At 37.9% G+C, this 26,428-nt stretch overlaps 1 protein-coding gene across 7 annotated transcripts in view; it reads right to left on the bottom strand.

Moving 5' to 3' along the window:
* CARMIL1 (capping protein regulator and myosin 1 linker 1) overlaps window positions 1-26,428 on the bottom strand; it is a 281,411-nt gene that overhangs the window by 47,246 nt on the left and 207,737 nt on the right. For all 7 annotated transcript variants that reach the window (XM_032462599.1, XM_032462600.1, XM_032462601.1 and 4 more), the window contains 5 exons: window positions 19,504-19,632; window positions 18,521-18,652; window positions 11,132-11,307; window positions 9,086-9,173; window positions 6,077-6,226 (listed from right to left, as the gene is read on the bottom strand). In XM_032462599.1, coding sequence (XP_032318490.1) covers window positions 6,077-6,226; window positions 9,086-9,173; window positions 11,132-11,307; window positions 18,521-18,652; window positions 19,504-19,632 — 675 coding nt within the window. The remainder of the gene's footprint in view (window positions 1-6,076; window positions 6,227-9,085; window positions 9,174-11,131; window positions 11,308-18,520; window positions 18,653-19,503; window positions 19,633-26,428) is intronic.

Here is a 26,428-nt window from a genome sequence, read left to right as displayed (position 1 = left end):
TGTTTACTATTGGTTCTACTATACTGTCCCCAGGAATGACTAAATCTGTGATTGCTTGGAAAGGATTTAACTAGTTAGGACTTCAAAGAAATGTTTCCTGTTTCAGAGAAGTGTAAGTATGTTCCTGTGTCATCGACAAAACAACACACACAGGGACAAACAGGTAAACAATGGAATGGGTTCTGTTTTAAAAATCTGCAGACTATTAGAGTCATTTGCTTATTTTAATTCCTGAGGGAAGACGCAAACTGTCTTTTGGAACTGTCATTACATGTCAAAGTTCAGCTCATAAGAATAATTTCTAATCTGCAAGGCAGATGTCCGGGTTGGATGCTGGTTTTGGAATGCCGACTAGTCACAACTGGTTAATGTTCTAAGTCACTTTATGGAGGGAATTTAAGCCCCCCCGCCCCATCCTCTACCTTGGGAGTTTAGTTCATGTGGGATCTTGGGGACTGCCCTGTCACCTGTAGTGGGAGAGTTCTTATCCTCCCAGAAATGACTTTAAAAGGAGGTAGGGGACAGGGTCTCCTTCGTCTCTTGAGGGACTCATGAAGGTGGTCAATACTGGTCCATACACTTTATTTTCATCCTTTAAAAAAGGTGTATGGGACAGATGTGTCTAGGGAGCTCCCTGGAATAGGGCCTCTGCAAATGGTATTCATGCCACTTAAAAACAAAAAGATACAGGAAACTCTGGTCCTGAAGGAATGAGATCTGAAGTATGCTTCTGCATTTCCACAAAGGGCTGTCAAAAGAACTTACTAGAAACTTTAAGTAATGTACATTTTAGTTGGACTATACAGATGGTACTACCATTCTGAAATTTAGAATTTGGAAATTAGAAGCTTTCATAGGTTGCTTTCTAGTGGTTAAGAAGTTAAAGCTCTATTTTCCAAAGTAATATCAATATGAAAATGACATTACAGAATAACTACAATTATAAGAGGAAACTAACAGTTAGGACTTGAACAACCTTCTGCACATACTTAATATCAGTGCAACTAATTTTAAATAAGATATCAACTCAATAGTCCATGCTTGGCAACACTGTTAATAGATTAGTTCAATTAATAATGGTGAAAATGAGGTGATTTGTTTAAAAATAAAACAGTATTTTGACCAAGACAAATGGATCATCACTGAATTTTAATCTGTATTAAAAAGCTTAAAAATTATATATGGAAAATTTGAGGCTTAATTTAAGGGCAAATAATTGTTATTTAGTCATTGGAGAAGGGATCCACAAGACGCATTCTGTAATAATTCAAGCCTTTTAAAATTCTTTTCCTAGGAAATAGCAGTAAGCAGATGACCTGATCCTCTGCATGAATATCTTTTGATTTAAAACTGGTATGACACTCATTAAAATAATTGAAAGAATTACATACAATTAGTGAGCTAGTTATGCCTAAGGAGCAGACACAGGCTCTTCACCCACTTGGCACATTATCCTAAACCCCAAACTTCTGAGACTTTTTTAAAGGTAGTAGACTATATATAGCAACAAATTAAATATGTAATGCTAACCAATCAGTAAAATGACAACTTTAATACCCCCAGGGCCAATGACAAACCAAAGTTGAAAGAGAGAGTTGGGAATACTGACTTCCTAAGAGCACCTGATTGCAGGGAAAGAACAGATGGTCTGCGACAATAAAGATACTAAGTAAGTACACGTTTCCGCATGCCATACAAGGCGTGTGTGTTGAAATGATAAGAAGTATACAGGAAAGCTAATTAATCATTGTCAGCAACAAAATAACACATGGAGAAGTACAGAATGCTCCAGGTAAGCCAAAAGTGGACAGATTTATTTCTAACAAATGGATAGCAATCGAGTGTATCTAATTTTTGACACAACTGTTTCCGAAAATGTTTAAAAACTATAGGCTGATATTATGGTTAAACAAATACATTTCGCTTGTGTTTCTGGTCACATATTAATTTAATGTGGAATTAGTAAGTAGATATTTTGCATAAAGCAAGGCAATCTATTCAAATCTAACTCAAAATTTAATTCTGACTATAAGAAATACACCATATTTGAAATCAGTATGCAGATTACAGCAGACCGGTTAAATATGCAGTACCAAACTGCCTGCCTCTGGGTGACCTTAGATAACCTTAGCCAAGTTACTTAACTTTTCCATGCCTCCGTTTCCTCATTCATTAAACAGAAGATATTATTCATAGATTGTCATGAGAATTTAACTGGTTACTATTCATAATGAGCTTCGACTAGTGCCTAGCATGTCATAGGTGCTACGTAAGTGTTAAATAAATAAGAAGACTCCTTAGGCCATCTAATGTCCAGCCCTGGAGTTAAAAGGATATCAGAATCTCTGGCTATAGGTTCAAACTCTGCAGGTTATTCTAATAGTTCTTGTTCTACTGGGCCCTTCTCTCTACCAGGTAAACTAGATTACCTCTTAGTTTCTTTCTAGTTAAAAGGAAAAAAAAAAAAGATAATTGACTGGAGACAGAATTGTTAAAAATGTTTCCCCTTTCTATCATTTTGTTTAAAGAAAACCACCTTTCTTCAACTTTAAGAAATCAAGATTAATTAGGAGCCCTCAGTCACCTCCCAGCAGGTAACAGGCCCCATCGAATCATTCAGTCACTCCTGTTTCAGCCCTCACACAGCCAAAGTGCAAGTTTAAAAGCTGTTGAGTAGCAGAAGAATTTCCTTCTGAGAGATCAATCATATAGATTACTGTTTCCATCTCCATGAAGGTGATTCTTAAATTCAAACTGATAAATATTTCAACCTTTAATTTATGGCCCTGAACCTTCCCTAGTGCAATTATAACTGTTGGTTCTTTAAAGAGGCATTGAAGTGGAATTTTGAACCAGGAAGAAATGGAAGAAAACAAAGGTATCCCCAGGAACAGAGGAAAAAAAGAGATGCCCAGAATCTCCACTAAGTGTGCGAAAGAAACGTTCAAAACCAGATTGAGTAGATAGCATGAACATCACAGACAAAAGATACTACAATCTGTTAACAATCTTGAATCTACATGTAGAAGGTTAGTGATGAGTCTGAGTTATGTTGGAATATCCTAGGGAGAGCATCTCAGGGCTGTGGGCTGCAAACAACATTTTAGGTAATAAAGTTGTAGCATCTCCCAGAGCAGTCACATTCAGCAGAGCTCTAGCCCCATGAGTGGCACAGTTTCTACCTGCCGGGGATGTATAATTCCATGTGGGAAGGGTTGTATGCATGCACTTAGATGCTTCAGAGAATTTTCCATGCAACGGTGTATCTTGTGTCCTAACTTCCTGGATCACATAAGATCTAAATGCTGCCCAAGAATATGAATAGGCTCATTTAGAAAACCCTCACCAGTCAAATGTCTCTCTTTGAAATATGTACTTCAAGTTGTTTTTTAAAATGGAACCACACGAGGATCACAACTTGAAATATTTGGTAATAGACATCAGTGAGAAACAAAAATGACTTGCTAATTTGATTACAAAAGGTGGCAATTCAGGTGATTTAAACAGTAAATCTAATGCTCTACCCCTTTCCAATTAGCTGTGAGTTTGCATCGCTGGCTTAGGGTAAGAAGCCCAGAGCTTAGAAAATTGATTTTCTTTAGGAGAGGGATCCCTGCACTTGGGGTAGCTGTCACCATGTAAATGATGCTGTGTTTGGGTGGCGTAGAATCAATGGTTAGGCTGGGAATATAGAGGAAATCATTACAGCACAAAACCCACTGACTTGCACTTTCTACACAAAAATGTTCTTTTCCATTAAACTCACAATACACTTGGCTCTGGTTTCTGCTACTTAACAATTCATTAGCCTCGTTAAAACAATGATGAAAGACAAAATTTTTAGAACTAAAAAAAGCTATTTTCATGGCTTAAACGATTCTGCCCAAGTATGTCTTTCCTTTATAGAGAGCTCTGTCTTATCTCAACAAGACACTCACTCGACACCAGAGGCCCTGATTCTGGTCCTAGGATTCAACAGGTGCCCATGTCAGGAATGGCCCTAACCTCTTAACCCCTAGTCATCTGAACCAGGAAAAGACCGCCCATGTAACTTGGGTCATCCTCAGAGGGAAGCGCAGAGCGATCGCCATCTACCCACGCCTCTTGATGCGCCATGACAACAGGTGTGTTTTTACAAAATGAAAGTCACTCAGGGCCAGGTGTGCCTGCAGCAAGGTTTGCCCTTGGTCCTCCAAGTGGTCCTGCATCTGCATTTTTTTTTTAAGTACAAACTTCCAGTTATAATAAGTCCTGGCCATGTAAAGTACAGCATGGTGCCTATAGTTAACAACACTGTATTGCCTACTTGAAAATTGCTAAGAGAGTAATCATAAAGGTTCTCATCTCACAAGGAAAAAAACTTACAACTACGTGGTGATGATGTGAATTAAATTTGTGGTAATCACTTTGCAATATATACGTATATTGAATCATTATCTTGTACACCTAAAACTAACACAATGCTATGTCAGTTATATCTCAATAAAAAGTAAATTTTAAAAAATTATTTCTTTTCTCTACCCTCACCCCACCCACTTTATTTAAGGAGACAATTGTATTTTTTTTTCTTTCACATAACAAAAAGCAAATCAATCAAACAAAAAAACCCAAGTTTACACAATTTAAATCCATATTTACAGGAGCTAAGCCAGTCTTTCTTACCCAACATTCTATCAACCAAAACCACAAAACTCATAAACAAGACACATTTTACTAACTCATGTTTCCCATACCCCTTTCCAACTCACACACAACCAGATAATCCTGGCAGGAAATGTGAATATAATTTTAAATTTTTAATTCCAATCTCTTACTTATCACTCCTTTTTTTTTTTTTAGGGTTAGCCTAAGAGCTTTCCAGAATAATTACCCTATGATAACACAGTGTCTATTGCCTCAAAATGTAAACAAAATTTAAAATATTTATTAAACATACATTTTATAATATACTGGACAAGCAAGTTCTTTAAAACTTGATAATTCCCTCCACATAGACCAAATATATCTATAGATTTATAGTTATACTGAAAATTATTATCTTTAGTTTTACTAGAACACTATTGAAATCTAGGATATATTTTATGCTTTCTTTGCTAGTTTCCATGTATATGCTCATCTGGAGAGCACTTAACTATTTTATTCACAGGTTTTAAAAGATGATGGTTTATAAACAAGGAACTGACTAAAGCATTACACTCTCTTGCAGGCTAGAAAAATACTATCAGTCACATCAGATCTTTGGTTTTGAAAGTTAAAACAAGTACCATTCCTTCATAATGGCTGCACTGAAAAATTACTAAAATCAGAAGTGAATGTGGAAACATCTGGACATATAAGTAGACCAAACCTAGTCTCACCAGCATCCTTTTTCAGATTATAAGAAATTATTAAAAATGATTATTTTAGTAAAACATAAAAATACTGAATACAGAGGATGAAAACATATTGTACAGAGGTATATACAACTGTTTGTATGGTAAAATGAGAAGTAACAACACTAGTAATACAAATTTTAGAATAATAAATAAGGACTGACACCAAATTGTCCTTGGAAAAGTGAAGTATCAACATCCTGAATACTGAAGTTCTATGGCCAGATAGACAACCACATGGATGCACCATATTCCGTCTTCTAAAGCACATCAAGTCAAGTTAATGAAAGAGAATATGAACTAAACAGGAAACAGGCATCTAATAGTATACCCAAAAACTGAAAAGAAAATAAAACAGGAACAAGCAAGAGATTTAAAACCCAAAAAACCGAAAACCCTTTAGGACAAGTTTTATGTTCACTGCAATTTTCATAATTTTTCTTTTTCCAGGGGTAGGAGGTGATGGGGGTACTCTAAGAAAATTTTAACAAAATTTTAGGTAAAAAGTGAGTTATAGGGCCTTAGTGGGAACCTGATGGTTAAGCTTTATCAGCTTCACTAACAGACTCTGTAGAGCAATAAGCTTCTGAAAGAATTGTTTCTGCAAGGAAGTTTTATCTGGTCTAGTTTGTAAAGGTGAGATTAAATTAAAAAAAACAAATCCAGTGAATGGGATAATAGTGCTGCAAAAGGATGTGTCTTACCATACAAGTATCCAGATCTTCCAGACGCTCTATCTCTGTGAGCTCCTCCACCGTGATGATGGAGCGTTTAACTGGCTTCTCCTCAGCCAGCCCGATCTCTAAGGACTCTTGTTGAGGAAGGGTCTTGCCACGTCTGCTGAAATGGTCAGCCTAGAGAGTCAAGACACATACAAGGAGAAATGAAGGCACAGAGGCAAGGGAAGAGCAGGTCAGCTGAAATCCAGAAGATACCTTCCACAAGGGGGCGCCGTGAAGGATTATGTCTGCAAGGTTCAGGATGACAATAAATTTATGCTAGAGTAAGTTACCTCTTTGATCATCTCTCTGTGGAGGGTAAAGTATCTTAAACAAGAAATTACAAAACCTATTTTTTAACATCCTTCGGTACTTTATTTTTTGAAAAATAGGTAATTCATAAATCCTTGCCATGTTCATGCAAATGTGCACAAAGTGGGCATGTATTTTTCTTCTCCAAAAGCCTATGAACATTTTCAGGAATCTGCTGTGATTTTTTTCAACTTTGAATCTTAAATGTAATCACAAAATTATATCCATCAGGAGGCATTACAACCTTCTATACCGAGAAGCCACTTTATTTATACAGTGTTACTAGGACAAAGATTCAGTTCAAGTCAATTTGCTCTCATGATAAGAGTAAATTCACAAGTAAGTGAAGTCTGATGTTGTTGCCACCAACATTACTGGTGGAAATATAAGGGAAATTTAAACTAGAAAAGTAACTACACAAGGTAAAAAAGGAGACCATTTAGTATAGAAGAAAGTAAGTGTTTTTTTTTGTTAATTTTACTTCACATTTCCTCTTAATTTCTTTCTGTATCTAGTGCTCAAAAGTATCTAATGAGGGGAAATAAAATTATTCTAACCTTTATTATTTTTAAAGGGCTGAAAGGAACAAAATTTCTAACAAAATTTTAATTTAACTGTTTTATTGTTTTCAGATAACAAATATCATATTTTACATGGCTTATTAATTACCAGTGTTATCCTTTAGGTAAACCTGAAAAATTAAATGGCAAGAGATGGAATAAACTGGGCTGAAATTAACAAGCTCTAGTACTGAGTTGATCCATCAGCAGGAACTCTGAAATGATGAGAACCAGCTGACAATTTCACGGAACCTTTGGGAACATTTCTAAACTTAAGTTGGAGAAAACATTCATGTTATGGGAATGTATTTGAAAACAGTGTTTCATTTTGAAAATACTATTTCTTTCACACAGCAGTTAAGCTCTCCTCTTACCAAATCAACAATAAGAAATCGAAAACAAAAGTGGGTTCACACAATTCTTTTATATCCATAAAGGAATTATAAAAAGAAAATGTCAATACTCTGAGTTACCAGATTCTTCCAAGAAGGACAAATGCAGAAAAAAAAAAAAGTGAAAAAATTCAAACTTTCAGTGTAGTTCCCACGTGCAGTCATATTGGCACAATATCCAGTATCTGTGTCATCAAGTAGGCAGTCCTGAGACAGCCCCTGGGGCGGTGGGTCAACAATAAACTGTTTCTACAAAGGATGCTTTATTGAGTTTGTTTCTGCTTATTAAGAAAAAAGTTTGAATTATGACCTCTAAACAAGGATGTAGCTCTTTATTATGCCATGAACTACAAACTTGTGTTTTGTGCTTCTTAAAATCTCTGTGGTGACGAACCAGTTTTTTATAATTCCGATTTGCCACAAACCAATATATTGATAAAATGCAGAAATGAAAAAAATTTTAAATAATGTGTTTGAATATTATTGCCATGTCAAATTTTTCTAGAATTTTCTCCACACTCCCACTTAGTTTCTGCATTTACCTTCCCATGGACTAGTAACCATTCATTAGTGAAGCCAGCTCCAGTCCATGGGCAATACTTTGAGGACCAGCGCTAGAGATGTCTACTTTTTCTTTTAGATTTGAGAGAAGAGTCCTACATTTTTCTCAAATGAATTTCTCCAAATACTTTTTTGTCTGCCTCCTCAGAAGAAGCTGTTTGCTATTCCTCCTATTTTGGTGTTCTCTAGTCTCCCCCAGCAATTCAAGGCCATAAAACTGGCTATGTCCAGCCTACACAGTTAAGCTGACTAACTTGTTTGGGAGATTCCTACTGCATCATATTGCTAACATTTTTGAGACATAAGATATAGCCGGTTGTAAAACCTTAATCTGTGCCTCAGAGGAATTCCTAAAGTTCTAGAAACATGAAGTTTTTGATATATTTTTCATAAGCACTGATATTGGATATAAAGTTTTCTATCTTGATGTAGAACCAGTCTTTAGATGAAGAACATTTTTTTTTTCACCTTGGTTATATCCCAGAGGCCTGGCTGAACACTCAACGGCTATCAATCGCAATATGTTCGTTTTACTCCTGTACTTTCTTTGGACTCCGAACCTTTCATTTCCCCCATATTGTTAAGAATACTCCATCATCAAATAATCATATCAGAGAATAACAAAATGAGCACAGATAAATTAAATACAGTGGAGTCTTGAACAACAGGGGTTTGAACTGTGCGGGCCCATGTGGACGAGAATCTTTTTCAATAGATTCTGCAGTACCACACAATCCAGGTGAGCTGAATCCTCAGATGTGGAGAGCCAATTCTAAGTTACACGTGGCTTTTCAACTGCAGGGAGGGTCCCTGCCCCTGGCCCCCCACCTTGTTCAAGGGTCACTTATAATGTTAAAAAAAAAAAAAATTCCATTTCAGACCTCAGTCCTAATATCATCTCCTATTAAAATTTTGGACCTGCATTGTAAGTGGACAACAATTCTGGACACTGACTTCTGCTTTCTCCCTGTCATTCCCTCTGGAGAATTTCTAACATATTCTAGAACAACTGGAAGCAATGAAGAAGGCAACGGAGTAGTAGGATTTTAACCCAGAAAGCTGTGGAGGAATAAAATCCAGAAAAGAAACCAAAGCCCCATGCTGGAGGCTGCCTGGCAACACAGCAGACCGAAACAGGAGCTCCCACTCAAGATGTTTACAGCACTCACCAGTTTATGATGGCAGTGGGAAAGTGCATCCAGAATTTCGTCCACAATTCGATCAGACAGGAAGGAGGCCACTGTCAACTTCACTTCACTATGTAAACATCAAAAGGGAAAGAGTAGCATTTTCATTTGTACAAGAGGGAAAAAAAAAAGCACCCACCGTAGATGCTATGTTGATAAAGGTCAACTGTGACTTTGTTTCTGTATTTGAAAATGGAATACAGAAATGTGCAAACAGGGCTGAGGATTTCCAAAAAAAACCTCTTAAACACTGCCATAAACACACAGGTAATAGACTTTCTTTACCCATTTCAACCTGCCTCTGCAATTTCAAAACTCAAGATTTAGTGGTAAAAATGAAACACATCTGGATAAAGACAAACTTAATGGGAACCATATGTACCATGTGGTGAGGAACAATTCATCCATTGACATAGAGGAAAACAAACCTGGGCTGGAGTAAATTAAGAAAGTCTAGCCTGGTTGTGAAATCTTGGTTATTCCTTCAACATGCATATCCCCCACCTTTTAAAAAACTTTTTACCAATCAGATGGTGTCATACTGAACCACTTCTGCTTTGACTAGCCATCAGACTTTGAATAATTACAGTCACTGTTCTCTTGCCTTTTATGAACACAAGTTATGAAAGTGTTCAGCTTTAGTACCCCTTGCTTGACCTTAAAAAGATGCCCAGACAACAAGAAGTACCTTGTAGGGTTCACTAAAAAATGACTCAGCCACTAAGGTTTCAGTCAAAGGGCCGCTTTTTGGTTAGCATTTTAGCTCTTTGCTGTTTCCAAGAACTCAACTTCCATGTGTGTCTTCAGTCTAAATAACTCTACCTAAATGCACACATGCACAAATGTGCATAAATACACGACATATTTAAAGGTAAACATGCTGGTGAGACGTATCCCCACCTTCCAACCCTGTCTCCGAAGTTCAGTTTACTTTTAAGTCAACAATTTTAACAATTTGAGAGCGGAGAAAGGAGTTATCAAAATAAGATTTTTGAATCCTATAGCTAAAGTTGAAAGTATCTTTGTGTAACGGGGAAAACCTTTCTAACCCAAAGGCAGTCATTTGGAGATCTCTCTGCTCAGAAGATTTCCAGTGGCAAGACAGAAGGGAAGCATTAACCCTGATGCCTACAGTAAAAGCTTTCTTGGGCTAAAGATAAAGACTGTTTCTTTAATTCTTGCCTCTGAAGCTATTTGGTTTATCTAATACTTTATTTCTCCCCAGAGGCGTCCGCTGATAAGACTCCCCTGTGTCTCTTATTAAAATTACAGTTAACCATGTCCCATCCCAAACCTCCAGCGAGGCCTGGGAATCCGATGTTAACAAGCACTTCCTCTAATTCTTTTAGGTGTGTTTGGGGGTTCAGCTTCCTCATAAAACTATACAGTCAGTGCTTTGTTTCTCTTCCGCATTCTACACCCCACCTCTGAGGGGGACAGGGGTAGTTAATCTATTTCAAATTATAGCACCAAAAAAAAAAATTTTTAAAATGCAATTATTTTCTAATGTCTCAAGACTGGTCTATCATTTTGTTACTGGATGCTTTCCTTCCTTACTGATTGAACTTCTAATTTGCAAAATTTTTAAAGGAAAAGATTCTACTTAGCCTGCATCTATATATATTTTCATTCTCTCGGTGCTCAGTACAATGCATTCTAAAACGCCAGGTATGGAGTTAGCAGATATATAATTTGTTAGTGCTTTATAAAGGTGAAAGATAAGCTTCAGAAGCAAGAAAAAAAAGGAGGGGTGGAATTACACACATGTGCCCCCCCCCAAAAAAACACTCTTAAAAAGAGCAGATAACTATGTGCCTCAGTACCACAGGCATATATCTGGTCGTCTTATCTTGGAAATGTATTAGACCGATGCATTCATGCACAGCTTTATTTACATACCGTGGCTGCCCATTAGACAAGCCTCCACACGTTAGATTCGAATAAAACCAACAGTTACACTCTTCACAGCTGCCTCAACTGCATTCACAGCCACTGCAGCTCCTCGGTTTATGCGCTTTAGAAACCCACCTAATTTTGTTAAGGATATCAATTCCAGACTGCTCCAACAGGACATTTTTAACAAAGGTACGCGGGATGGAAATCTTTTCAGTGCTAGCATGAATCAAGTCTTGTCGAATGTGGGCTTTTTTCATCACGTTGGGACAAAGATTCTCAGCAGCATCAACCATGGACTCGAGCAATGCCTGCAATGCAGCACAAGCAGAGAGAGAAAGATGAGACACAGTGGGAGAGGCGCCACCATAAAACCCAAAGGTGGTTACAGATGCCGCCGAGCTCTCGGAGAACAGGGACACAATAGAGTCCCCACGGTGCGACCCAGGATTCTGAGCTGCCCTGGGGTGACTTGTGACTGCCGAGTTATTATGGATCCAAGTCATCACTTTAAATCAGACAACTGGCAGGTCCACCCCAGCTTCACACTGGCATCCGAAGTGTTACGGCATGCTCGCTGTACTGAATGCAGAGGCATTCGTGGTAAAATTTAGAAAGACAATTTACCATGCCAGAGTGTCCTCCTGGTGTCAGCAAAGAAAGTGACAGATAGCCCCAGAAAATATATCAGATTTGAACTCTTGTGCCATTTCACAAATCACAGAAACCTCAAATCACGGTGAACCATTCAATAGCTCTATCAAAAGAGCAGTGCAAGCGAACCACAGTAACTACTGCCAGTTTTCTTCTTTCAGAAGAAGAGCTTTAATTTTAGGTAAAATTATCATTGTTGTAAGAATAATTTAAAAAACATGAATAATGAGAGACAAAAATATTTACAGAGCATTTTATAAACATGAATAAAAACAGTCAAACACACTTATAAGCACTTCGGAGCTTTAAAAATGTTTCTGCACATTTTCTCCTTCCAACATCTGTGAGGATGAGTAGAGCAGCTCTTCATGGGATCATTATTTTATAGTTGACGAATGGGAGCTAAGGGAAATTAAACAATTTGCCTGAGATGGATGATACAGCCAGTAAGTGCGGAAAGGACTTTCACATTAGCGTCAGACCTAAATTTGAATCCTAGCTGAGTGATGCTGGGCTAAGTTACTCATCTCTCAATTTTATTTTCCTCATCTATAAAATGGCAAATAAAAAAGTTCTTGCCTCATAGCATTATTGAAGATTAAATGATATATGTAAAGTGTTCAGTATTGAGTCCAGCATACAATAAAAGCTCAGTATATCAGAGATAAAGTTACCAGCTTTTGAAAGCCAGGCTTGATCCCGTTACTATTCCAGTATGAATAGGATTAATGGAGCATCATTATGGAAAGACTAGTACACTGGTCTCTCTGCTCACATATTCACATGCAAAGCACAATCCTACTGTAAAACCTCTCATTACGCTGCAGGATGAGCAGTAGAGCAGCAGGATGTTTATAACGATCTCGTGAAAAACAGGCAAGGAGAGGTGGGAGGCAGCCACTTGAGAAGTGTCCAAAAGCCACTCATATCTTGACGGTGTTCTGTCCCTATTAGAACTCTGACTAATCACTGATTTTGTACATTGTTCCAAGAAAGCTGCAAGCAATGCCAGATGAGTCAGTTTAAGACAAATCATTTTCCTCTTTGGCATTAAAATAAACACATTCCGTTCCAGATGGAGTAGCAGCCCAGCACTGCTGAGAAGAACGACCTCAGGTAGCAATATGCTTTTTGAATTCCGTCATGTTCATCAACATATCCGTGACTTTCTGAAAGGGCTCCCTGAATGACGGAGTTGATTCAGTTAGAATGAACTCCAGGACTAAAAGGAGGAGACCTGGCTTCCAATGTAGACCCTGACATGAAATTTCCGTGGAATGTTAAGTAAGTGAGTAGCATTAAGTGAATAACCTCTGCTGGTCTCTGCATTCCCCATATCCCCAGGGCATAGCATAGTTTCTGGAACAATCTCTAGGAAACATATAAATAGTACTACAAGCTCAGGGACTTACTGAGTGTGGGAACTGAACAGTCAGTCCATCCTTCCTCTACTGACCTTCAATGCTACCTCACTGAAGGTGGCATTACTAAAATTTGCATATATGCAGGGCTCCATTTCTGGGATCTCTCTCTCTCTGTCACATTGGTTTGTCTACCTCTGCATACTGTCCAAGTTATAAGTCTTCATATGTGGTAGAGCAAGACAGCCAGCCTTCTCGTCCTTCCTAAGTGGCTGACCTATCCTTGAATACTGCTTTCCCATATTTAGAATTAGCTTTGTCTAGTTCTGTTAAAAACCTGTTGGAATTTTTATTAAAATGTATCCAGTAATAGATCAGTTTGGAAAAAACTGACAACCAAAGAGTGAGACTGACTCTTCTACCTATAAACATGACACATATTTGACTTTGTTTTAGATTTTCTTTAATGTCATTCAAATTTTATAGTTTTTTTTATTGAAGTGTTATAAATCTTTTTTTTTTCAATTTATTCCTATTTATTTTGGTCTTTTTAAAGTAATATGACTTTTTCCTCCTCTGGCTCCTTTTAAGATCTTTTCTTCTTCTTCTTCTGTATTTTCCACTTCTCATTATGATGGTTCAAGACAGGATTTGCTTCTATCTTTCCTGCATGGGTTTTGTTGGACTTTTTGAATCAGAAAATTCTGGTCTTTCATCAATCCCTGAAATTCTCAGCCACCATCTCTTCAACTGTTACCTTCTCCTGTTCTCTCTTTTCTTTCCTTCTGGAAATCTAATTTAGGCTTATGTTAATTTTTCTCACTCTACCAAATGTTTCTTAACTCTTCTTACATATCTCCATTTTGTTAGTCTATGTGTATTACCTTCAGACAATGTGAATTGAGCAGGCCCTGGATTTGAAATGGGATAATCAGATTTCATTTTGCATGTATCTCCCCAAGGAGAGTTATGAGTGTCTGTTTCTTAACTGTAAAAATAGCTAATGGTACTTAGAAAACCTCTACAATATTTGTAAAATAAATTAGGTTAATATCCTTACATGGCAGCTACACTCACATTTTCTTGAGCAAATGACTAGCTGTAATTCATTACAAACAAATACAACTTCCACACTCAAGTGCTCTGAGATCTTTCTTTTGCTTTGGAAAATATAAAGTATGGAAAAATAAGAAAACTCAGGGAACTTTGCAAGCAGACTGAGTTAATATTTGCCAAAATGCCACTTCAGGCCACATTTCCTAACAAGCCTGATATTTACCAGTGAAGAATTTCACAGGTGAAGCCCTGAGGGAAATGAAGACTTTTCAAGGCCAAAACAAGCACTCTAAAATTTAAGTGCAGAAGGGAAAAACCAAAGTTTCCTTATGTTAAAACATTCAGATGCTACTTACTCATCTATGATTACTCCAGGAATAAAAGTTAGAATCAAAAAAGGGAAAACAGTAGGGGAGATGTCATTTTAAAACACCCCCAAAGAGGCCAGTCCAGAGAAAATATCACATCTTTTCAAAGAAGGAATTTCTCCAAACTTTCTGCTTTCTTCTCCTCCGGGAAGTTTGCTAAGAAGGCTGGCTCTTCTGGCCACTTCTTTTGCTTTTCTGAGCCAGTTATTTTTTGAAAGAAAGCTCAAAGAGCCATTTGAACTTATTCTCATCCGATATTCAAAATATGTACTGCTGGCCATGATACAGGATGATAAAATATTAAGGAATATAATCCTCCCAATCATCATGAGACCAAGATGATCCTGCACAAGGAGGCTCAGTCCCCCCAAAATTAGGTGACTTGCTTGGAGCAAACTGTTAGCAGGTAGCAAACACAGGACACAAATCCAGGACTGCTAGTCCCCCCTCTTTTTTTTAATTCACTATCATAAAAACTTATTTTTACAAATTAATCTCTCCACCACTTTAGCCTCTACTAATAAAACATGTTAATTTTAGGGAATTTGGGAAATAGAGAAAGGACTATTTTAACCAGAGAAATTTAATACTAGTAGTGAAATAAATAAAGACCACAGTAGCTTAATAAGAAACTGAATATTGATTGTAGTAAAAATATTTTTGTTCCTACATAGTTTTAAGAAAATCAGGGTGCTGGAGGGCTATATAAATAGACAAATGAGGATTTTTTTTTTAAATCATAAAATGATGTTCACTTGTCACGTAACCTGGAAGGAAAGGGAAAAGAAGTGACTGCCTGTCATCTGTTGAAAGTATCAAAAGCCAAATGTGAACCCAGTTAAAGGGAAATTAATAAGTAACATTTAATTTAGAAGTTGTGATTGAGGATTTGCTGTGATTTATGCCAGATGTCCCCAAAGGGAAAGGAACTTGCAACTCAAAAGGATCAGAGTAAAGAAAACTAAGTGAGTTGGAGACAGAAAAAGTAGGGCATTTGGGATCCAAGATAGTGAGAATGAGAGAAAAGCAGGCCATGACGCTTGGAAATAAGGAAGCTGTGATGAATGGAGAACACTGGTGACAATGACAAGGGGCCAGAAAGGTCAGACTCAAAAAATGTGGGGAATGTCTATTTACAGAAAAGAATTTTGGGTCCTAAATATATTTACATTATTTCAGGCTTTTAAAAAGTCAAATGCCTATTACTACAGACCTCTGCCTTCTACTTTCGCCCGATAACGGGCAAGAGCCATTTCCAACCACCTGGTGCGCTGGGAAGGAAACAGACCAGAGGTATGAAGGCTGTGTAACTTGTGGTTTAGACCAGTTGAAACAAGTATCCATAGGAAGCTGTCTGACAGAGAAGTCCTGCTGCAATGTTTCATGCTGATTTAAATGCCAGCTCGTTCTTAGTATATAAGGAGGTCTTACAAATAGTTTAAAGGGAAAAATTAGACCATAGATACAAATGCGTAATTTACAAAAGAAGAAATACAAATGGATAATAAAATTACTTGATGCATCACTGGTTATTAAAGAAATCCAAAAGACAAAAGGAGGTTTTTTTTTTTTTTAACCCATTACACTGACAAATATTACAAGGTGAATATACTTCATATTGGTGAGGGTGTGGCAAAACAAGCAATTGGGTACACTACTGGAGAACAGTGTGCAAACATGTGTGAAAGTATAAAACTCATGTACCCTTTGACCTAGGAATGGATCAGTTACAGGCATTTACTTTAAAAGAATTGATCAGAAATTAGAATATAAATTATGCTGCCTGTGAGATAATAGAAAATATATTTTGGTCTCTGCCCTTGGTTCCTGGCACAGAGCTCCTGAAACCCTTGTAATTCCCTAAGTGATAAGAACACTAGGAGCATCTTTTGTTCTAATATTTGTTCTCTGACACTAGTTCCTGACCCAGGGCTCCTGAACCCTTGTAATGTCCTGGGTGATAGGAGTGTATTTTGTAATATTGAGGTAACGCTTGGTGGGCTCCTGGATGAGGGCTGGCCCCTGGAAAGACCAAGCCATAGTTAGAAGTTTGGAATTTTTGGCCCCACCCCCTACTCTCCTGAGGAGGGCTAAAAATGGAGTTAATGACTGATCATGCGCACATGATGAAGCCTCCATAAAGTCCTAAAAGTATGGGTTCAGAGAGCTTCTGGGTTGGTGAACACATGGAGGTGCTAGGAGAGTGGTGCACCCTAAGAGAGCACAGAAGCCCCGAGACCCTTCCCATACACCTTGCCCTGAGCATTTCTTCCATCTGGCTGTTCATCTGTATCTTTTATCAGATCCTTTCATAAACTGATAAACATTAAATAAGGTTCTCCCTGAGTTCTGGGAGCCACTCTAGGAAGTTATTTGAATCTGAACCACAAATTTATCCCTGACTGGTCAGAAGCACACGTGACAACCTGGACTCCCAGTTGGCATCTGAAGTGCTGTGGGGGCCATCTTGTGGGACTGAGCCCTTCCCCTGTGGGATGTGACACTACCTCCAGGTAGACAGTGTCTGAACTGAGTTATATAGTAGGACACCCAGCTGAGTGGGGGAAAATCCCCTCACATCTGATCACCAGAAGTGTCAGAAGTGAGGCGTTCTATGTGAAAGTAAGAGAGAGACGCATAGGAAGACTGAGCTTTCCAACACGCTGATACATCTATACAATGAAATACTATGTAGCCATTAAAATGACAATTACTCACTGATCTAGAATTGAATTCATGACATTGTACCAAATATAAAAGAGCTATGAATAGCATGATCACATATATGTAAAATTGTGAGTGTAGAAAAGAATGTCTGGAAATTCGCTAAATACTAAGAATGATGCTATCTCTGGGATTCCAAGTAATTTTTACTTTCATCTTTTTATACTCGTTAATATTGTTTAAATGTTTTATAATGAGAAAATTTCACTTTTTAAAGTCAGAAGTAAATAAGCAACAAAGATGACTTCATTTTAAATGTGTAAGAAAGCATCCTTTTTATATATTCCACTCTTCATGGAAGATAAAGCAAGTGCTTTCAGGTAACAAGTGATCTGGCTGAACTCTATGCCGACCAACCAGTTTTTTCTCTACCCCTTTGTCTTTGCTCAGAATGTATTCAAAATACCCATGGTTAAATACAATAAAAATGACACACAAGAGTCTCTCCTTATTATATGCACAGGAAGACAGGTGTTTAAACTCCTAAATAATCCACAACATTCTCTCTCTGATTAATTTATAAACAATAATTAGCATGTTGCAAAGTTATTACTGAGTTGAACAAAAAAATCCCTCTGAGTTGTAGCTACTGTGTTCTCAGGAAAGAAAAAAAAAAAAAAAAGACCAAATACAGAAATGTAGACAAGGGTTTTTTTAAGGTATCCTTGAACAGGCAGTTGGAAATGATGAAAACTTTCTGAGAGTGAAATTTCTCTGGTGTAGCTGTCTTTTGAAGTTACCTTAAGAAAGAGCTGGTCTTAAGGTTACTCTAGTCACCTATATTTCAGAGATATTTTTTCAGCCTGTGAGCCTATAGCCAAGACTCTGCTATTTTGGGTGTCCTGTAACTTCATCCTAAATTCCTTTCCAAATCTTTCAACTAGCTCTTTACAAGGACTGTTGTCCATTTCCCTAGTGGCAAACTCCCCTTACAAGCAGAGTCTCGGCACTGTCAGCAGGGCTCCTACCATCTTTTCCGTTCTCTAGATCAAATATAATAACACAAGATACTTTTTCGTGAAGCAGACTTCTCTTTCTAAGCAGAAACCAATCATTCCCTTATCAGTGGCAACCTGTCCTATGTTAAACACATTTAGAGATTTACCATAAAAACTGAAATTGAATTTGATAGGTTTTACCTGATCTCATTAGGCAAAAAGTTATTCCAAAACTTATAAATGAAGCTGGAAAAGACACGGTACTCAATTTTTACTACCTGTGTATGTGTGTGTGTAGGTCTGCGAACAAATACACACACACACACACACACATCTATAAAATATAGGTAGCTGTGCTATGAAATGCTATCATGTATAGTTAAGTCATAACAACTTTATTTTCCAAAATAACAAACCACAAACCTTTAGTTGTTCATCTACAACTCTTGTCACTTCTCCAGCCATTGATTCCAGGGTTTCCTGAATTGGACTGGATAACAAGCCAGTGGCTCCCGCCCAAGATGCACCACCAACATGGTATAAATTTGGTAACAACTGTAAGAAAAAAAAAAGTAACCTCTCCATAATAAATAACAATTTAAATGACCAACAAGTCATTGCACAGTTAGTAAAAAGGGAGAGAAATATTACGGATAATGTAAGATGCTCTTAACCAAAGACCCTTTATACAGATTAATAAACTGAGGACCAGCCTTGAAACCATAGGAGCAGTACATTACCCCCTCTTTGTGCCTTAATGTCTTCATCTGGGGTATGAGACTAGGTTCCTCCTACTCATATGATTCAATAATTGTGTGATTCCAATAGGAGAGCCTGAACCAGATCCCAGGTTTTCTGACTCCCAGGTAGTCCTTTCTCTAAGTCACACTTTGGGGACCAAATTCTCGTGTGAGAAAAGATTCCTTTCAGAGATAACAAGGGGTAGTTTCATGCTGTCAACTTGGAAGTAGAATAATTTTAAATAAGTTGTCATTCACTGAAACCACAACTACCTCTCAGTCACTCAGGACCTGATTACACTTCTTGTCAATCACACTGACCCTCTGCCTTTTTAGTCTATACAGAGGATGCAGAACCCTCGGATATGGAGGGCCACCTGTGCTATACCATTTTATGTATAAGGGACTTGAGCATCCTCAGATTTTGGTATCCGCAGAGGGTCCTGGAACCCATCCCCTGCAGATTCCGAGGGACAATGGTATTTTGATTATTGGTAATTAGCATGGGTACAGAAAGGAGGCAAAGATTAACTCAGTTCACTTTGCCACTTGTAAGTAACCTTGAAATTGGGTTAAAAAGGTAAAGAAAGAACTAGTTTCTAAAACTGAAGTTCAAAAATTCTTTTTATTACGTAAGACTCTCATGTAGGCTGAAATGAAACTCACCGTTTTAGAGTTCTTAGCATCACGCATGAGCCTTTCTGCTGACTTTAAATCTTCCTGGACAGCATCTCCCCCACAGGTTCGTAAGGAGTTGAGATGATCTTGCACTTTCACACATATTCTGTCAATCATCTGGTCCACACCGTAAAAATGACAGCAAGCATCGAGTCAGCACAGCCAGTATCAGACAGAAGGAAACACGGAGTGAATGGGCAAGAAAACTTCTCCTAACTGGAATCTTCAAGAGGGCAACTTACAGCCAATTACTGATTTATCTATTCCTATAAGAAGCCTTCAGCAACGTCAACTCCAGACAAACACTTAAGGGATTTCAGTCCCCTTTCCTGCCTTTAGAAGTGCAGCATGTAGAACAAAAGTGAATACTTTTTATGATTCCAAATCTCATAGCTACTCAGTGACATTTTGCTTGATAGTAACTCTCCTTCATTAATTTTTATTGAGTAACCTCTATGTGTTAGACATACTGCCGGGTACTGAGGACCCAGAAAAAGGAGATGTTCAATTCCGAGACAGTTGAGATGATGACAAAATGATGCCCGTGGCCAGTTGGTCTCAATATTATGAAAATCAGAACATCCCTGGAAATTAATATTTTTTAATTGGTTCAATTATATCAGGTAATTTTTCACCAAAAAAAAAAAAAAAGCACAAGCTGAGGTTTTATTACATTAGCAGAGGTAATAATAAAGTTAATAACTTCTAGTTTCTAGTCCATTAAGGTCCCTCCCCCAGGTTAATTACATCTGAATCACTTTCAGTCGTTCCATGGATTTAAGGGCAGATCATGATTGTAGACAAGAACTATTACAGAAGTGTGGTAAGGTTATGCTGTTTTATAGTTACAGGTATAGAGAGAAGTATGAACAAAGCTAAGATGTCTGAAGAAAAAGATAACCACAATATGGTTTAAAAAATTTCTCCAATATTTTGATCAGAGCTGAATGTTATCTATTCTGAAAAAAATTAATTCCCCCAGAGACCCTACAAATCTAGCACCCCACCATCCCCATTTGACAATTCATTTGGCAGAGGTGACAATCCAGCAATGTTCTTTTTATTTTAAATTCATACTTCTAGAGGGGAGGGTATAGCTCAGTGGTAGGACGTATGCCTAGCATGCACAGGGTCCTGGGTTCAATCCCAAGCACCTCCATTAAAATAAATAAACCTAATTACCCTCCCCCAAAATGTCACACTTGTCTATTTATTTGATAACAACTATAGGAAGCCGAAAATCAGCTCTCCTTCCCCCCATAAATTCCACAGTAATAGAAACTTTACTACACCGTTCAGCTGACTTAAGTTCTGATTACAGAGCCCATCACCGGCTCTCTTGCCTTTCCCTTCTATAAAATCCGGTTCACAACATCTATCCCATCATCTTCTCTAATATATTATGAAGACAATCCAGTAAAATACCACTCTCTTGACAAAGGGTCAGTAATGCTAATGTTAATGTCTGTTAAGAACAGCTCTTGTGACTGTCAAACGTATTGAGGCAACATAAGGGAGCTATCAGGAGCTCCCCATAGGTAAGAGAAGTTCCATGAATAATGCTTCTCGTGTAATAATTACCCCTCTGACTAAAATTTAAGGTTGTAGGCAGGGAACCATCTTTTCATTATTTTTTTAGTTTTTTTTAAATGTCTTTTTTTTTTTTTTTTTTTTAAATAATGGAAGTACTGGGGACTGAACCCAGGACCTCAGGCATGTTACACATGTGCTCTACCACTGAGCTATACCCACCTCCAGGGATCACATCTTAACCTTCTGCATTTACACAATGCCCTGCAGAGAACTAACTATATGTTTTTTTAAATCTTCTTAATTGATATAAATTCCAACTCTTCTAACTACTGTATGGATCGGGCCTTCCCGAAGCCAAAATAGTTATCAATTATTCATATCTCACCAAGAATGAATACCTAATTTCAAGAGGCAAAATAAAACACATACTAAGAAAGGAACTGATATACACTGGAGGCCACAAAAGACTAATTTGAGAGGCATGTGGATGTAGCACTATAAAACTGATCGCCTTCAATAATCATGGGAGACCAAAGAGCTCTTGAGTTGGGTGGTATTAAGCACTCACCTAGGAGAGAGGGTCTAAATGAACTCAACAAAATGGTCTTTAAGTGCAACTTCTAAAATCACATCCAAAAGGAACATAAAAATTTAGTCCTCCAATTCAAATAAGCCGTAAAGTCTCACAAGTCCCACAGATTCTTCTGAACACACACTTGAGGAGATCTGGCACAGCCCAACAGGGCACGTTCAGACGCTTTACAACTCAAGAGCTCAAGGCCCGGTAAAGTTAAACTATTTCAGATGAAACAGAATGATTACACGGAGCATACACTGAAAATTTTGAAAACAGGAAATCAAGGAGCTTGGCTTTCAATTCATAATCAATTCCCTAAGGTACACAAATGTGAAAAAAATATAAAGGAGATTGCAGTTGGAACGACTGTCATCTCTTGGGTTATCCCATCAAAGACCTCAAGGTAGATGACTGTACTTAGACTATTTTATTTTATCTGTGAGCAGGGGACTCCCTATTTCAAACTCCCCACTTTACCCTGACCCCTAGTGTTCCATTTCTCTAAAGCAACCCAGGAAAGCTGGTAACTGCCATAGTTTGAGAGGCTCACTTCCGTCCAAGGAAATATACTGTCATCCTTGGACCTGGTCTTCTTTGAGTCCTAATCGGTCTTCCCATGTCCTTCTACAGGTCCCATGTCTTCGCCTGAGAACACCCTGCATAGTCACAAGCTCTCTTCCACAAGACACCCTCCCTATTGTGAACAGAGCTATCTTTTCTTCCCTAATTAATTTTTCCTTCAGGTTTAACACTGCCGGTTCCTTTTACCGTTCTGTGGTCCCTAATTCCCACCTGCCCCCTTCCACCCCAGGTCACTTCTCTGAATTCTCTTCTGTCTAGAACCCTCATGAAACATGTCCCTCTCAACAAAATAGACTGTAACACAGGAGGGTGGACTGGCTAGCTCAACAGGGCTATCACCTTTTTTACTGTAGAAAGTATACTTTCATTAATGTGGTGTAAGTCAAACTGGCTTCTTTGGCAACACCACCATATCATATCACACTTGTGGTGAATACTTAGGCTTCTCCGAATATACTGGGAAATAGAATCCAGGTGCAGGACTTAGAACCATTAGCAATAAATGCCATCTTTGGTTATTTGCAACTTGTTACAAATGTTCTCGGTTTCAGCAAATCGCTTACTCGTGGAAAATTTTATCTTCCTCCATGGCTATTTCTTTATTCAATTCAAGAGAAATATACCCAACATCTAGCACTGAATGAGATACAGTCCTGAATAAGATACACCCTTTACCACCAAGCAAGATGAAAAACCTAGAAGTGGAAAGAAATATCCACAATTAACAATAAATGAAGTTTATAAAATGTAATACAAAGACAAGCACATTTTGTTCACTGCCGAACCTCCATTTCCGACAATAGTGCCTGCCGTATCACAGACCCTTACAAGTGTTTATTCAGTGAATAAATGAATGATAGAAAGTTCTAAAGGATTTCAGTCAAGGGAAGGATCACATGTAGCTAGAGGCTTAAGGTAGCTTTAGCCTGGGTCCTGAAAGATCTCTGCAAATTAAGAAAGAAAGAAACTGTGAGCAAAAGAATAAACATTAGCAAAGGCATTTGCAGACACCTGTGATTCTATTTCCTGATTAGGAACAGAGGCATTTTACTGTGGGAAGACAGACCGGAATGCTAAGCTAAGGCAAGAGAGTGTAAGACTCAGGCACAGGCTAAGGAGTTGCAACTCCACACCCAAGGCACAGAGCATCTGTTGCCCCAGATCCTCCCACGATTGTGAGGATCTGAAAATCCCTTACCCTGTAACACTCCCAGGGCCTTGGCTTCCCTGATATAAGGGAAATGGGCTGTTAAAAGCACACGGAGACACAAAAGATGGATAAGCTAGTTCCTGCAGTGCTTATAAAAGACGGCTTAGGAGGGAGTTAATAAAAAGCCTTAGCAAGAGGACAGGCAGTAGAAACAGAAAGAAAAGAACAGCTACAAAAGACACTCTGAAGGTCACTGGGCAAGGCACAGCGACCTTGGATGAAGAAAGCAAATGAGGCATCCAAGATGACTTCAAGAGTTCTATCCTCAGTGAACGATAATGTCACTAAGTGAAATGTCAAAATCGGTTGTTCCAAGGTTTGAGTTTGGTCTTAGTGACCTGGCTATCTCAGAAGGCCATCTGGATGGAGATGCTGAACAAGCAGTTGGAAAAAAGGGATTTTCCTGGAAAGAAGTAGAGACTGAGGAGAAGGAACCACAGACAAGAGAGTTAATGTGGTAGCGGTAGATTAGCTAGCACGAGGTACAAAACTTTGAAAAATGATTGCATTTGGAAGATGAAAGGGGAAAGAGTTGTGTAGAAAGGAGACACAGGGCAGAAGAAAAATATTCAGAACAGCACACTGTCCAATAAACCAAGAGGTGCATCTTACAAAAGATGAGACGGTCAATCGTGATAGTAAAAATATAGCAACAAATAACGTTTACTAGTGAGGAGCCAAGTACTTTGCACACATTATTTCACTTCATTGTCACAGCACGTTCTGAGTCATCATCCCCACTTAGCAAGCCTCAACGAGGTTAGTAAGTGACTAACATCAGTTCCCACCGAGAGGGACTTAGCAGAGCCTGTACTTAAATCCGGGTCATCTGACTTGAGAGCCCAAGTTCCTAATCACTACATCCACTACCTCCTTTCATCATGATGAAGATGAAGAGGGAGAAAAGGCCTCTGACTTGGTGACCAGGTCCACTGAGAGACATTTCAGCAGAGACAGGAGGGACAGAGGGCACATTCTGAAAGGTGACAAAGAAGTCATGAAAGCAAATATAAAAATCTGCACATGAAAGGAAGGAAAGAGTGTGCTGAGTAAACAGCTGTAGGCAATAGAAGTATCTTTTTTTAAGGGTGAGAAAACTTAGCAGAGGTTGGCAAACTATAGGTGATTCTGAGCTGTTTTTATAAATAAAGATTTATTGGAACAGCCACACTCATTCATGGAGCTATTGTCTATGGCTGCTTTTGCTCTGTAACAGCACAGTTGAGTGGTTGCAACAGAGACCAAATGGGCTGTAAAGCCTATTTACTATCTGGTTTTATAGAAAAAGTCTGCTGACTCTAGATTAAGAGGCTTTATAAGATGGGAAAGGAGAGATCAGAAGCAGAGGTGAAGTGTGTTGAGTCTTGTGAAGGTTTTCCCTAGACAAAGACAAGAGGCAAAAGCAAATACATAAACCATTATGAGGCTTCAGTGTTTCATTAAAACATATTTTAATCCCTTCAGTGTCACCGGGAAATGATGACTGGCTATGCGACTGGCAGGAGCACTAGTCACAGAGGGTCTATTCTTTCTGTATTCAGATTTCTGGAGACTTCAATAAGAAGTTTCACTAAGAAGGCGATAAATCTCTCCTAAGGCAACTGAAACAATCAAAGTCTGAAAACTGCTAATCATCATGTCCTAAGAAATCCCCAAAGTGAAAAGGTGGCAATATATCTACTACATAATGACTCAAATAATTCAGAATGATGTCATCCATGCAGAATTAAACATCTATATATGCCTCCTGTGTATAATTGCCTCTCGATTGAGAAGACGAAACTAACTTTTAAGAATTAGCATTAAAGGTTGTGGCAGTAATTTTTTGGATGAGCAAAACCCCTGCAGATGAGGAAAAAAGTTGGAAGGATGCTGTATAATGCAGGAAGAAAAGACTGTATTATGGTAGCTCATAAGGGAACCCAAGGCAAAGGTTCATTGTAAATTTTAGCATTCTCATTGCTTTTGATGTTAAATGCTAAAACCAGGAAATAACAGTGAACTATAAAGTACTAAAAGCTAGTATTAATCCCTTGCAGGAAAAAAAAAATTAGATTTTTATGGCACTGGTAAAGTCTTAATGTTTTCTTTCTCGAAACTCCCTGTTACTTCACTAATATCCATAATTACTGTTTTTCTTTTTCTCAATACATATCACTTTACTCTTTCTTACACAAATAAAACATGCTTACTGTAAAGCATTCAAATACTTTAATTCAAATACAATACTGTGAAATCCTAAGAGAGTAATACTCGCCTAATCACAGTACCTGAGATAACCAATATTTTGGTGAACACCCTTTCACAAATCTCTACGCATATCTATGCAGTCATTCATAGAATTTTACCTACTTGGAAGATTATACATAATGCATTTATTATGGACACCTTTCTTTCATTCTCTTTTAAGAAGAAGGAACAACAAAAAATTAAAATGACATTCTATCCCAAAGCAGCAGAATACACATTCTTTCCAAGTGCACTTGGAACATTCTCCAGGACAGATCACGTGCTAGGCCAACAAAGCAATTCTCAATATATTTAAGAAGACTGAAATCATATCAAGCATCTTTTCTGACCACAACAGTATGAGACTAGAAGTCAGCTACAAGCAAAAACTGCAAAAAACACAAACACATAAAGGCTAAACAATATGCTACTACATAACAAATGGATCACTGAAGAAATCAAAGAGGAAAGTAAAAATTACCTGGAGACAAATGAAAATGGAAACCCTTCTTATCTACATTGATATTAAAATTTTAAACCCACTAAAATGCCAGGTACAGAATTACAATTATGGGATCTATAGAGAAAGAAACGTAATCTTATCTCTTTTAATTCTGCAGCTCCAAGCAGACTGTCCCAAGCGGCAATTTTTTAAAGCTTTCTTTCCGCTTTTATGACTTCTATGGTTTCATTTCTGCTACAGTTTCTTATTGATACCTCGTATTGTACACTTTATTTTCCTTTGTTATGCTGGAAAATTTCCTCAAAAACAACTTTTTGCA

Source organism: Camelus ferus, chromosome 20 (genome assembly GCF_009834535.1).
Source record: "Camelus ferus isolate YT-003-E chromosome 20, BCGSAC_Cfer_1.0, whole genome shotgun sequence".
Lineage (NCBI taxonomy): Eukaryota > Metazoa > Chordata > Mammalia > Artiodactyla > Camelidae > Camelus > Camelus ferus.
The sequence above is the reverse complement of the archived record's forward strand: the minus strand, read 5'-3'. Positions and strand labels throughout refer to the sequence as shown.